The sequence below is a fragment of the Narcine bancroftii genome, chromosome 2, assembly GCF_036971445.1.
Source record: "Narcine bancroftii isolate sNarBan1 chromosome 2, sNarBan1.hap1, whole genome shotgun sequence".
Taxonomy (NCBI): domain Eukaryota; kingdom Metazoa; phylum Chordata; class Chondrichthyes; order Torpediniformes; family Narcinidae; genus Narcine; species Narcine bancroftii.
The window spans coordinates 109,549,465-109,565,069 of NC_091470.1; the positions used below are offsets into that span (position 1 = coordinate 109,549,465).

At 44.9% G+C, this 15,605-nt stretch overlaps 1 protein-coding gene across 2 annotated transcripts in view; it reads right to left on the minus strand.

Annotated features, from left to right (window-relative positions):
- Positions 1-260: 260 nt before the first annotated feature.
- Positions 261-15,605, minus strand: part of LOC138754139 (glutamine--fructose-6-phosphate aminotransferase [isomerizing] 1) — a 113,536-nt gene continuing 98,191 nt past the window's right edge. For both annotated transcript variants that reach the window (XM_069917998.1, XM_069917997.1), the window contains 3 exons: positions 4,569-4,736; positions 3,396-3,557; positions 261-1,588 (listed from right to left, as the gene is read on the minus strand). In XM_069917998.1, coding sequence (XP_069774099.1) covers positions 1,544-1,588; positions 3,396-3,557; positions 4,569-4,736 — 375 coding nt within the window. In that variant the 3' untranslated portion in view covers positions 261-1,543. The remainder of the gene's footprint in view (positions 1,589-3,395; positions 3,558-4,568; positions 4,737-15,605) is intronic.

Sequence of the window (15,605 nt, forward strand, 5' to 3'; positions counted from 1 at the left end):
ACTGAACAAACAATTCAGTCGATTCACCATGAGTTCAGAGCTCAGCAACTTGGGCTTGTCCTACTCAAACCCGCTTCACTATTTATATAACAATATAGAGAAATGCTTCCATTTTTTTTCCCAGTTTTGAGTGATATGTCGTAGCATTGATTGGAAAGGGCAGATCCAGAAACAATGCTTATTTGCAGCAATCAAATGCTCCATACTGAAATTTTCCATGCATTTCAATCACATCAGACCAAAAAAGCAAGCATTAGAACTGACTGCACATGTTTATAGTTAAGCGTTGCTCATCCAAGGAGCGAGGTAAGATTAGCCTCGGACAAATTTCAATATTAAAGTGATTGCGAAAGCCTACCATCATCCATTTCCATCCTCTGATTCACATTTCCGAAGGGAAGCTACAGACTTCCATAGATGACTTCACACTCTGCCTCAAGTATTAACTCCATTGAAAAGCCAACTAAATTATCAATCACAGTATAAAATATTAAGCCATCATAAATAATGATTCATATACATAGCAGGGTCCCAGCTCGAGCCGAAACAATCATTGGTCAGTTGTGTTTCTCTCAACATTTTGAAGGCAAATATCAAACGTGGGTTAGGGAAAAGTGCCAAGTGACTGAGTTTCCTTCATACTTCAAATGAGGTTGAAGCAGGTTAACGACAGAGTCCTACATTTTCTACTATTTCAGAAGAATAATTTTCACAGTGAATGCTCCGTATATTTGCAAACTCATTGTGAGATGCGAACCTCCTTTAGTGACCTGAAAAACCGGAGCAAACACTGAAGAATGGCCATGGCAACACCAAGGGAAATGAGTCATATATGGTTTAAAATATCATTTCTTTAAGAATGCCTTTGGGTACCCTGGAGTGCAGAAAAGGGCAGGGGTGAGAGAATCAGAATTTTAATTTAAACCAATACTCATCAGTGGAAAAAATCAATTTGTGACGTCCCATGATTTCTTTCATTCCAGATTGTGTGATGTGATTTTCAACACTAAATTCTCAATACATGATTCTAGTTCCGTCAATGTGTGTTCAGGGGGATGACAGCACAAGAATTCAGGCCCCATCCCAACATGACACATGAAGCAAGTCAAGCCTCAATCACCTCTTTTTGAGTTCATATCTACATCAGCTCCGACAATAATTGGTCCCAAACACAAAATCTTGGAGAGAACAGTTATGGCAGCAAAGGATTGGTAACCGGAGAACTCTCTTCCTCAGTCGAGTAAGAAGTGGCAAAGGAGAAATAAAATTCTGATTTGAGACCCAATCATAACATTGACAAAACAATAAAGGGAAAACCGAATGCACAAATAAAAGGTAGAAAAGCACAAGAACTTTCCATCTTGATCTAGTAATTCAGGAATTAACCGGGCCCACTGTAAATGCACTACACTGAATATAAAATAGAAAGATCTATCCCCAGTGGGTTTATGTACTCCTTAAAATATATATTAAGAAAAAAAGAATGTTCAGGTTATAAAATGTTTTGGCCTTCTGTCTTCCATGTGGATTGTGTAGTATCGTGTCACTCCACCGTCACCGATTTGGCCAAGTTTCGGGGACAGTCAACCTTTCGAAAGGAATAAAATGTGATTAGTAGCTTGTTCCTTTGGAGGGGCCCTCCAGCTGTTATCAACGTTGCCCCAACCGTTCCCACCTTACTTGGGCCATCACTAGCTCTGATGGAAATGCTGCTCAACATTCTCCTCACCCAAGGAGCAGCTTAGATCAAACAGAATCTACATTCAATTCCGGCCCACCTAATTACATGCAATTGACCTACTGCCCCAGTACATTGTGAACAGTGGGAGGAAACCGGAGCCCCTGGGGGAGAACCCACGCAGACACGGGGAGAACGAACAAACTCATTACAGACAGCGTTGGATTCGAACCCCGGTCCCAGTCGCTGGCGCTGTAATAGCGACGCACTAACCGCTGTGCAGCGTTGCACTGTGCTAACTGGGCAGCTCCCACCGCACTAAACGTTTTCTATGGAATGGAATGCTGAACCACCTGTCCTCAGATAAACACACATGTGCCAAGGGGTAAAGAATAATGTGGGTAATTTCTTGCCTTTTTCTCCCTCAGCCAAGTTAGCAGTTGCAAAGCTTGCACATCCTGTCGACTTAAAAGTGTCTCTTTGATTTGAGATTGTACGATCAGAAGATTAATGCTTATGCTACAAGTAAGAAGGGGTTCTCAAATCAGCTGCTGTTTTATTTTAATCCCATGCATTTGTATTAATACCTCAAAGAGCAGATCACAATGGGTGGTACTGATTATCATTGCACAGGCAGGAGGACAGCTCTTCAGCAGCAGAAATGCCCCACCCACAACCACAAATTATCAACCTGGCAGTGTTCGTAGAGACAGTGGCAATCAAGTTTAAAAACTGATTTCCACTCAGTATTGCACAGCAGATTGACCTGCTGTGCAGTTCCAGTATATTTTGTTACCATTTCATACTTTGCTTTTATTTCAATATAATTTTTTGACCATTAGTGGTGTAAATTGGGCGGCATGGACTTGTCGGGCCAAATTGGCCTGTTGCACTGCTGTATGTCTAAATTTTAAAAATTTAAAATTAGGGATGGCATGTTAAGTGTCGCAGTTAACATTGAGTCTGGCAATTATACCGGGGAGGAAAATAAAATTCAGTCACTTTATAGGACCACTTCCAGCTAGCTTGAATGATAATTATAACCAATGTATTGTCATACAAGGAAGCACTATGTACATACACTCAAAGTGTTGTGGTTATTTAGTTACAGCGCCAGCGATTCGGATTTGAAACCGGAGATGTCTGTAAGGAGTTTGTACGTTCTTCCCCGTGTCTGTGTGGGTTACCACCCACCCTCCAAAAAACATACAGGGTTAACTGGTGTATTTCAGCACCATGGGCTTGTGGGCCAGAAGGGCCTGTTACAGTGTTGTAACTATAAAATAAAATTATGGGGGGGTGGGGGGGCGGGGAGGTGTTGATAACTCCCTCTGGTACTTTAGTAAGAAAACACTAAAGTCTGCAGACATCATGATTGAAGTGAAAATGCAATGCTGGAGAAACTTAGCAGGTCAAACAGCGTCCTTTATATGGCAAGAATAAAGATACATAATGTTTCGGGCGGGAGCCCTGGTACTTTTTTTTGTTAGTGTAACAGCCAATTCAAAACCAAATCGTCGAGAGAATCACAGCGTATCATTTTCATAACCACATAGGAAGTGATAAGCACTGATCTGCATGGAGGCTGCAACATAATTTGAGGGTCTAAAACACAGAGCATTCTACCCCCTCCAGCATTTGAATTTCACATGCTTCAGGAAGATGATGGCACAAGTGGAAGGGAATTGAAGCTCACACACCACAGACATCTACTTACATCAAATCCTCGTAGGACAGCAAGGTGGAAGGAGAGAAGCTGAAGTGGAATGACACTGAGGATTCCCTGCAGGCAATCCACACTGTGAGGCACTTTAATTACCCGGTTAACATTCTTTATCGTCTCATAGTCATCCCTGTCGCAGATGACCACAGGCCGACCCTGAAAAAAATAGCACAATCGCTCACTGAACAAACGGTAATTTCAAATATGCTAACCTTTTACTAGATGCAACACTGCTCTTATCCAGGAACAAATTTTGATCAGGACCCCAATGACCAGATTTCAAGATTTATTGTCAGAGTGTATACATGACATACAACCATGAGATTCATTTTCCTACAGGCCACTACTTATCAATAATGTAAACTGTACTCAAGAAAAGATGTTTACAAAAGAGCAAAATGTAAAGAAAGAAAGAAATGTAAGCAAAATGATTGTGCAAATACAGAACAAACATTCAGTAGTAAATAATATACAAAACAAGAACGAGCCCGTACCACCCAATTACACCCCAGTTGGCCTACAACCCCTGGTACATTTTGAACAGTGGGAGGAAACTGGACCCCCTGGGGAAAACCCACAGAGACATGGGGAGAACACTCAAACTCCTTACTGACATCGTGGGATTCAAACCTCAGTCCTGATCGCCAGCGCTGAACAGTGTTGTGCTAACTGCTAGGCTTAATCTTGCTGCCCCTAAATGAGTCTGTTATTTTGGAGTCTGATGGTGCAGTGGTAGCAACGGTTCTGAACAAGCCTTGTGGTACCACAGACTCAACTGCACTTCATGGAACAGTAGAACATGAATAAGACCCTGAACTACCACAAAAAGGTGATGGGTCACTTGCTAATCTCACCAGAAGTTTTTAATTAAGTCATCACCAATTAATTTGCTCAAATTCAGGGGCTGCGTGGTTAGCAAAGCGGTTAGTGTGACGCTGTTACAGCGCCAGCCACCAGGGTTTGAATCCGGTGCCGTCTGTAAGGAATTTGTATGTTCTCCCTGTATCTGTGTGAGTTTCCTCTCGCTCTTCAGACATGTATGGGGATGGGGGTTGTAGGTCAATTGGGTGACATGGGTTTGCGGTCTCAATTTAAATTCTCTGCTCAGCTTGATAGTCTCACCTGCACTGTGAAAAAACCTTACAGGGTAAAAACTTGCCACTGTACCTGCCGTGCAACGACTTGCTGCAGAGCGTTTTGGCACTTGGTGTACGTGTGGTCCCTCATAATCACCATGATAACGGGCATCAACTTGTCCACCAGGGCCAAAGGTCCGTGCTTCAGCTCTCCAGCCAAGATGCCTTCTGAATGCATGTATGTGATTTCTTTGATTTTCTGTGAAAATAATTTTAGATATAATTATTTTCAAATTTAAAAATCTGTAGCAGTCCTGCCCAAAAGCTGAGGAAAGCAAGAAGCCGGATTGTTCTACAAACAGCTTGCAGTGGCTTCATGGCCTGCCTCAGTGCTGTAACAAATCTCTGATACTATTATATACAGTCATCAAAGCATTCACCTGCCTCAAATGCTCCAACTCTTACTCCTTTATTTGGTTTAAAATTTTTAGTCTACCACGTTCACCTCACTGAAGTGTATTCCCCTACCAGTAAAAGTTCTAAAATCCAGACTGCTCGGAGATTGGATTGGTCCGGATTCTCAGGCAGTATTTTTAAAATTTAAGGAGAATAAAGATGAGATGAACATGTAAATGAAGTTTATTAACAGAACATTCTCCATATAAAATACAAAGTACAAAAAGTAATATTTATCCCTTCATTTCCTTCTGTGCATCCACAGCACTTACACAAGACCACTAAATTTAAAAAGTTTTCGAGAAGCCCATATTCTCGGGTGGTCTGGATTTTTGGACTTTTACTCCAATAAGTTTACATTGACAATGCATATCAAGTCATAGAGCATACAAACAGGGCCTTCACCTAACTTGTCCGCGCCAATTAAGTTTTAGAACTGAGCTAGTTCCATTTGCCTGTGTTTGGCCCATAACTCAAAAGCTTTCAGATCCAAGAAGATGTCAAAATGTCTTTTAAATGTCGTAAATGCCCACAAGTTTACTACTGGATGAGATCTGCCACAGCAAACTTTAAGTCTGCTTTAAATGTAATCTCCCCTGCATTCCTCGTCAGTTGGTTCATTCCCACAGTGAAATTGCTCCCCCCATCCCACAAAAATCTTACCAGAGGATCCCCACGTTACCCAACAATGGACAAAATGATCTTTGTATTGTCTGACAAATTTTCTTTTAAAAACACGACCAAAAACCTGAACCTTGATCAAAGGAGGAAGCATGTTTAAAAGGCCTGATACCACCACAAAGAAAATAATTACATTGCAGCTTCCTTCAAATAAAATCCTTCAACCTTCAGGGACAATGCAATAATCTCTGAAGGCTAAGATTGGGGTTTCAATTTGAAAGGATGCTATTTTATACCTTTATTTTTCTTTTTTTTTAAAAATATTTTATTTTTGATTTTTCAAAGACTCATGCAAATCCAATAAACTGAATGTTACACTCTCTTTCCACGTAATACGATTTAGAGTCCTTATTTCCCCTCCTTACACCCTTCCCTCTCCATCCCTTAAATTATAAATACCAAAATATAAAAATACAAAAACCACCTAAATACCTACAAAGAAAATGATTCTCCTTGAGGCTAGAGGACCACGGATATTAAATAAAAACATGTTGGGGGCAAAAAACACACATCGTCTGTGCCACATTCCTCATTTCATAATCCTTTACCTGCTGGGACGGATTGTTTCTTTCCTTATTCCGGGGATGTGGGGTATGAATTATATCTGTGCGTGCATGTGCCTCAGATACAGTCATCACACTTCAATGGAATGGACAAAACTGTAGGTGATTTTTCTCCCTATTCCATCGTGCGATACTTAGCTGGAAGTCTGACTCCAATGTTTATTTTTCTTAATGATAAGATTCTGTTCTTAAGATCACACCTTGACAATGCAATCCAGATCTTGGGAATCATAACTGACACACCAGTGCATTATTCATCATTAAGTAAGTACTGGTTATTGAGACCTGATGCATATCAGTCAAACAGTTCTTGCTAACTTAAAGTCAATTCTCATTCTCGTAGGCAAGTCAAGTTCACATAAGTAAAACTCAATTACGGGTGGGGGGGGGAGGGGCGGAGAGACACAAAAATAATTAGATAGGATTTTGTTTCTGGTTGATTTGATGTTCTTTCGAAAAGGTTCTGCAGGTTGAATATTTGGTTGTGTATGTATATGGCCAGTAAACCTTCGCATTCTGAATACAATGTTCAAGGTTCATAGTCTTCACTTCCTTCACACACGGCTCCAATTGATTTTCTCTGCAAACACAGTCAGAATTCATGACCTCTGGTTCCATTAATACGATTCATTTCAGATGGGGCTTTGCATAATTAATGGCAGCAGAGGCGACTCAAGTTGGACCATACAAGCAAATAGGTTAATTATAGTCTCTGAAGCTCACTGCGGAAGTAAAATTTTGCTTTTAATTTTCTCCCCTGTGGAACGGTCTACTACACAGAATTAGAGTTTTGTAAATAATCATTTTCTTCACCTGAAGGAATTAAAATGCGCACAACTGTCTGGGTAAACCTGTTGCTGCCAACAGTTTTAGGATGTATTTACCTGATATTAGATTCATATCATTGCAGTTTCAGACTCAAGGCATTTGATGAAACTATTTTTTGTTTCTACATGGTAATATCTTCTCTGAGCAAGGCAACTTGCCTTCAGTGTTTTGCCCAATGGAGTGTTCCTGATCTCAGTAGGGTACCCTAGGTAGAGTCGGGCTTTATCCCTCAACCCTAATGGGAAGCACTAACCTGAAATATTTACCCATTTCAGTAGGTAAAAGTTACAATACTATTTTGACATATTGAGATGGATTTCCAATTTAAAAAAAACGTAGACATACAGCAGGGTAAAAGGCCCTTTTGGCCTACAAGCCCGTGCCTCCCAATTACACCTAACTGACCTACAACCCCAGCACGTTTTGAACAGTGGGAGGAAACTGGAGCCTCCAGGGAAAACGGCAAGAATGTACAAACAGAGAGCGTGGGATTCGAACCTTGTTCCAATCGCTGGTTCTATAACAGTGTTGAACTAACCACGCTGCCCTAAATTTGAACTGATAAATTAATCTTGGAAAAAAAGCCCATAGGGATGAAGACATTACTTTATGGCAAGTGAGGATTTTATACAAGACAGGGTGGGTCTATCTGAAGATACGGGCATTTAGAAAATTGTAGGAATCAAAATAAACCAGATTCTGGCAGCAATTTACTTATTAAATTCTTTGTGAAGGAAAGTGCCATTATCTTCATTTTTGAAAGAATATTTCCCCCCCCTCAATAAATTCAAGGTATTGTGAAGAGTTTGGAGTACACTAATGGGTGTAGAGAAGCAAGCTATAGGCTGCTAACTGAAGCATCAGACACTAACCAGGCTTTAATTTCTAGCTAAATGTTCTGTCTTTTTTGCAAAACTTGCTCTGGTGCATTAAGCTTTTGTTCAGTTAAGTCAGTTATTCCATTTCTGTTTTCACTGTAAAATGTCCCAGGTGCATCTTGAATTTGCTGCTTTATCACCTTTCTAGGAGATAATTTATTTCACCAGATTAACCATCTGCATTATACATGGCTTATATATTAAACAAAGCTAAATAATGCAAAATCATGTTTTAATGAAGTGAGATTGGAGCAGTAAGGATTAACTAAATCTTGGTAATTTAAAAATATCCAAACACTTAAGCAAGATATCACAATAGTGTGGGACAGAAATGGTGATGTAATGGTTGCACTACTGGATTAGAAGCCACATTTATGGACCATTGATCCAGAGAAATGTATTTGAATCGCAGTCAACTAAATAAATAGGAACATAAAAAAAGTGTCTCAATAAAAGTGTCAAAAAAACATCTGGTTCATTCATGTCCTTCAGGAAAAATACATGCATGACTTCAGACGTGCCAATTTCTCCTCACTGCCTCCTTAGATCAGGGTAATCAGGATAAACCCACAAGTTTCCACTGTGGCGGTACACCATTAAGCAGATGAACCGGCCCCGCTTGTCATGCACGCGGCGGGGCAGCCGGCCAAAATGGCGCTGTTGGGGGTTTCCTCCCGACCACGGCCCCAGGCACAGACGCCCACGCTTGGGGACACATGTGACGCCCCGGTGACGTCGGTGCCTCCCAGCGCAGTTCTCAGTCAGGTCTGGGCGGAGTCTAAGACCAGCCAGGCAACCTGCAATAAATCAGTTTTTGCTAACTGAACTCAACACGTCTGGTCGTGCAATCCTTCAGTTAACAGTGTAGCTGCCGCTACGATTGGTGATACCGACAGGTTCAAACGTCTTTGAACCCAACATGAATGACCCTTCGATCAACGCTATCGCCATCAAGCTTCCTGACTTCGTGGTTCAGGATCCGGAGACCTGGTTCAGCCACGCAGAGGCTCAGTTTCACCTCTGACAGATTTCATCGGATTCGACAAAGTTTTACCATATGATTGGTGCCCTGGACCAGGCCACTGCCAAACGAGTGCTGCACCTCTTTCAGCACCCACCCGCGGAAGATAAGTACGAGACCATCAAACAGATGCTCACTGGCTCCCTTGGCCTCTCCAGGCACCAGCGTGCCGCTTGGATGCTGTGCCTTGACGCCTTGGGGGACAGAACTCCAATCGAGTTGATGAATGAGATGCTGCGCTCATGGGCAATCACACCAACTGCCCACTCTTCGAGTGCATCTTCCTCGACCATCTGCCTGAAGACACCCGGCCGTTACTGTCCCAGGAGAGCTTCGTCAACTCTAGAAAGGTCGCTCAAAAGGCTCAGGAGCTATTGCTCGAACGATTCCCAGAGGGCTCAGCCGTCCAACAGGTTACAAGTCACAGGAATTACCACACCAAGCCTTCCTCTAGTGCTGCAGTGGAACACCAGGCCCCTGCAGGGGCCTCAAAGAGCATATCCAGAAGCAAGTCATCTACTTCAGGCCTCTGCTTCTTTCACCAGCGCTGGGGAGCCAAGGCTCGGAAGTGTCGTCAGCCCGGCTTGTTCCAGGGAAACGAGCAGGCCGGCTGCCGTTAATGGCTGCGGTGGCTGGCCAAGAACACAGCCTTCTCTACCTGTGGGATTCAGTCAGCGGCTGATGCTTCCTCATCGACACCGGGGCCCAGATAAGTGTTATCCCAGCCACAGCCATCTAGTCCCGGAACCGGCCTCGAGGACCTCCCCTCCGTGCAGCCAATTCGACGGAGATCCGAACATAAGGAGACAAGACCTTTCCAGATCGGCCAGTACTCGTGGAGGTTCACCGTTTTGTCTCTTTCAACCGCCATCCTGGGTGTCGACTTCCCCCTTGCCCACTGTCTCCTGGTCGACATTCGAGGTAGGCGACTGGTAGATGCTCGTACCTTCCAATCTGTTCGCCTCAACACCTCCCACACAGAGCAGCCGCAGATGGCCACGGTCAGCACGACCAAGGACGAGTTTCAGCGTATCCTGGACAAATTCCCGTCTCTCCTCAAGCTGCAGTTCTCCGCCGCCTCACCACGCCACGGGGTGTTTCATTACATCCCCACCCAAGGCCCGCCGGTCCACGCCAAGGCACACCGGCTCCCACCGGATAAGCTCCAGATAGCAAAGGAAGAGTTCTCGCATCTGCTGGAGCTGGGGATGATTCGACGCTCCGACAGTCCTTGGGCCTCACCACTCCACCTGGTCCCGAAAGCCTCTGGGGGCTGACGCCCCTGCGGAGATTATCGATGGCTTAACGACGCGACAGTACCTGACCATTACCCGATCCCTCACATCCAGGACTTTATGGCCAACCTGCATGGCGCGAGGGTATTTACCAAGGTCGACCTGGTACGCGGGTATCACCAAATCCCGGTGCACCACGAGGACCTACCCAAAACAGCCATCATCACCCCCTTCGGCTTGTTTGAGCTCCTATGCATGCCGTTCGGCCTCAAGAACGCCGCCCAGACCTTCCAGCGCCTTATGGACACAGTGGGCAGGGATTTGAATTTCGTATTCATTTACCTGTAAGACATCCTTGTCACCAGCAGAGACCAGGCACAACACAAGTCTCACCTGCGCACCCTCTTCTCTTGACTGGCCAACTTCGGCCTAACGATTAATCCTGCCAAGTGCCAGTTCGGGAAAGAGTCCATGAAGTTCCTGGGCCATACCATCATGGCTGAAGGAGCCACTCCTGCCGTTACGAAGGTCGCTGCAATCAGGGAGTTCCCACGCCCTGACAACCTCAAGGGGCTACAGGAGTTTGCGGATATGGTCAATTTCTATAACTGCTTCATTCCAGGTGGTATGAGCATCATGCAGCTGCCCTTCACCATCATTGCAGCCAAAGACACTCGCCTGGACTCCAGAAGCGAGCAGGGCATTCGAAGCCACGAAAGATGCCCTCATGAAGGCTACCCTGCTCGTCCACCCACGCACCGACCTGCATATGGCGCTCTCTGTCGATGCCCCTGCCACAGCCGTTGGCGCCATCCTAGAGCAGCAGGTGAACGGACAGCGGAAACCACTGGCATTCTTTAGCTGACTTCTTCGCCCGCCAGAGAGCAAGTATAGCGCTTTCGATCATGAGTTGCTGGGCATGTACTTGGTGGTGCGTCATTTCCGCTATTTCTTGGAGGGGAGGCCTTTCACCATTTTTACCAACCATAATCCCCTCACTCAGGCACTCACTATGGAAAAAGATCCCTGGTCGGCCCGCCAAAAGCGTCACCACAGACATTCGGCACAAGGCGGGGAACGACAACGTGGTCGCTGACGCACTCTCACGACCAGCCATTTGCGCGCTGACACCCTACCTTGACTTCTACCAGCTTGCCTGGTACCAGAAGTCCTACGAGGAGATGTGGGCCTTCAGTACTGCCTTCACGGGTCTGTGGTTCCGGGACCTCCCGACTCCTCATGGCAAGGGCACCGTCCTGTGCGATGTCTCCATGGGCATCCCGTGACCAATGGTTCCCCAGCAGTTTCAGAGGCAAGTCTTCCAACATATCCATGACCTTTCCCACCACCCTTCCATCAGGTTCACGGTTCGTATGGTGGCAGAACGTTTCGTCTGGCACGGGCTTCAGAAGCAGAACCTGCACCCCATTGCCAGCTTTCCAAGGTACACAGGCACACCAGAGCACCTGTATAAGATTTCGAACATGTCCAGGAACAGTTCAGCCACATACATGTGGACATCGTCAGACCCTTACCCGTTTCCCGAGGTAACCGTTACGCTTTCACAGTGGTAAACTGCCCCACTCGTTGGGCCGAGGTGATCCCGATGCCTCCACGGACTCCTGCTCCTGAGTGCTTTTGAACAGTTGGGTTACACGGTTCAGCGACCCATACCACCTCACCAGTGATCGGGGTGCCCAGTTTACCTCTGCGCTCTGGGCACAGGTCGCCAACAGGCTGGGGATCAGGCTACATCACACCATGGCCTACCACCCACAGGCCAATGGGCTAGTCGAGCGATTGCACCGCCACCTTAAGTTGTCACTTTGGTCCCGCCTCACCGACCCTGACTTGGTGGAGCTGCCTTGGGTGCACCTGGGCATCCACTCAACAGCCAAAAAAGACCTACAGGCATCACCAGCCGAGCTGGTCTATGGTGCCTCGCTAGTCCTACCCAGTGAGTTCATCAACGCACCTCACAAACTCCAGCAGTCACTGCACGGTCTACTTCCCCACCTCCGGGCCCGTTAGGACTCTTTCACACCCCCACCGCCACCCAGACACGGCACATGGGCCTCTTACATTTCCAGTGAGCTGAACTCCACAGAGTACATTTTTATCAGGCGGGGCCTGTCCACAGCACCTCTACAAAGACCATAAGAAGGGCCATACAAAGTCGTCCAGCATCCTGGATCCACTTTCACACTGGACATTGGTGGTAAGAGGGAACTGTTTATGGTGGACAGGTTAAAGGCAGCCCACCTCGACCCCACCGAACCAGTAGTTGTGGCCCAACCCAAGAAGCGAGGCCACCCGGCAAAAAAGAACATTGGCGCCGGTTCTTGGGGGAGGGGCTGTGTGGTGGTTCACCATTAGGCAGGTGAACTGGCTCTGATTGTCACACACGCGGTGGGGCAGCCGGCCAAAATGGTGACGTCGGGGGTTTCCTCCCGACCTCAGCACCGGGCTCATAAGCCTGCGCTTGGGGACTCACGTGATGCCCCGGTGACATCGGGGCCCCCCAGCGCGGTTCTCAACCAGGTCCGGGTTGGGATTATAGGACCAGCCAGGTAGCCTGCAATAAATCAGTTTTTGCTCACTGAACTCAACCCGTCTGGTTGTGCGATCCTTCAGTTAGCAGTGTAGCCGCCGCTACACCACATCTTGTTGAATATGTGCCACTTATATCACATACATCCTCTTACATTCTTAACCTCAAGAACCACAGTAGGGGATGATGACTGGAGTACTATGTCTGTGGTGGCCTTTGGAAAGAACTCTTTCTGCAACTCATCTCAAATACACCTGTAATGTACAAGACTATGTTAATGCAAATAATTGCTTCTATTGAATCTAAACATCAATTTCAGGCCAAAGTGCACAGCAGCTATTAATCAACTCCTAACTAAGGAGTGGAACAAATAACATGATGCTTAGCAGCACGGTATAATTTGACTTTTAAGCCTGGTATAACTTATGAAACAAATGGTGAGATCTTTGCCATCACTAACAAATGTTTCCCCAGCCTAAACAACTTGTTAGTAATATGGATTTCCCATTGTGCAGATCTTCATTACCATTTTACAATACTATTTGGCTTACAAGTTTTTTCTTGGAATGTTTAGTTTTTCCCCCCCCCCCCGGTTTGAATTCCAATTGCACAAAGCCTGGAAATATTAATAAGGATGGCTCGAACAGGTTATCTTCATTTACATTTGCCTGTCTTGGTACAAGATGTGATGCAATCTTTGCAAACTCACGTCAAAAACAAAAACATTTCCTGATGGAATCTTTTCTGCAAAATCTGAAAAGAAAATTAACCCATCCTCACTATAATGCACTGCTAACTTGCTCCATTTCTATTCTACAAAATTGGTAATATTTGATAGGTATAAAATCATGGATAACAGCCTTTCAATCTATGATATTTGCATCAGCTCTGTGTCAATGCTAGCCAATAAACTGTTCTTATAAGTTATTGCCCATAGTTCTTGAGTATTTATTGCTTTTCTTTTACTTGTGTAAAAGTTGACCCTCCTAATTTTGCCCCATAAAACCTGTGTTTTCCATATATTTTGTGTAAAAGTCAACCCATGTCTCTCACCTTGGTCCCAGCTGCCCTCAGGCCCAAACAACTGATGCCTCAGTTGTGAACTAGCGCCTCATCCCCGGCCGCCTGCCCATCAGTGCTCCTGTCGCCTCAGATGTCCATTTCCCACCAGGTTCCCAGCCCATCAGAACTTCCAATGTCTCTGATACTTACCTTGGTTGAAAGTAGTATCCATTTTATAGTCAATACCATAAATTTAACGTTAAAAAACAGTCTATAAAATTCAACCTTTACATGAGTGTATATGGTAATTCCATTTTAAATGTTACCACAGCAATTAAATCCAAAACCCAGCAACTTTTTACATAAAGTGTATTTTTATCTCTTCTGTATCTTTTGCAAATAGCCTTACATTTGCAACCTCCAGATACATTCTTCTGGCAGTGACGTTTTTCTAGCCTTAAGCATATTAAAAAGCAATCAAATCTTTTAACTTTTTTTCCCACTTTGAAACTATTCGTAACTCTTTTTGCTTCACCAGCCGCTCCTCATAAATACTTCCTCATTTCCATGCTTCAAGTAGATTCCTTGAACCTTTCACACAACCTTGGCTTCCATTCAGTCGTGTGATGCCTACGTATGGTCACAAAGCCTGGAACTTATGTAATTCCAGTAACTTTACAAAGAACCACCAGTGAAATGCTCTTTATGCCTCTCATTTCCGTGCCTCTGTGTTTCAGTGTGGAAGTCAGTAATGTGCTGGTGATCACAGATAACCCCCCCTCCCACCCCGCTCAAAATCAGCATCTAGTTCAGGAGCAGAATACAAATAACCTGAGCTAAGGGTCCCTCAAGCCATAAGCTAACCATGGTTGGTGTATGTAGCATGGCCCCATTCACTTGAAAGGTAAGTGTAAATAAGTGGCTGGTTTGCTTTTCTAGCATTTAACCTGTATATTTTAATTAGTGCTGATCTCTTAAAACACGTTTATCATGTTAATTATACGTCAGTTGTATAATAATACACAAATAATATTTTAATCTTCTTTAAATGCCTCTGGTCAGGAGAGACAATTGAGATTAGCTAAAAATGCCCTTGTCAAGCTGCCAAAAGGCCGCTAAGGCTACGGGCTGACGGTAAGGCTACGGGCTGACGGTAAGGCTACGGGCTGACGGTAAGGCTACGGGCTGACGGTAAGGCTACGGGCTGACGGTAAGGCTACGGGCTGACGGTAAGGCTACGGGCTGACGGTAAGGCTACGGGCTGACGGTAAGGCTACGGGCTGACGGTAAGGCTACGGGCTGACGGTAAGGCTACGGGCTGACGGTAAGGCTACGGGCTGACGGTATGGTCACTGCTTGCAGACTGGTCCACTTTATGAGGGAGCCAATGGCAGCTTTGCCTGGACGACAACAAAGATGAAGATGCAGCTGCAGGAATTGGTGAAGAGTGGGATCAATCAAGGTCTCTAGGGCCCAATTACCTAACTTTGCAGTGATCTACAAAGATTTTTACTACACTATACTTCTGTTCACACAATGCCCCCAAGTACTAATGGATCCTGCAGAGTTTATTTGCAGCTTTCTCTGCTTATCACATTCAAAGGTGTGAGCATACACTGCAAGCCTCCCTATTCCCAAATTAACAATGTCATTTCATAAATGCAGATTACAAAAGAGACCATTCTTACAGCAGACTACAAAAGTCAAAAAGGACAATACACTGTTTTTTGGTCAAAATGAACCAAAGCAAACAGCAATGTAGTGTTTGACTGCATCCCAATAGAGCTAGGACAATGAAGTGGCATTCATTGATGTTGGCACAAGCAGGAGATCTCACCTGCAAACCAAGCTCTAATCACTGACAAGCACATTACAATAGTTTGCATGTGGCATATCCAAACTATATCCTGAAG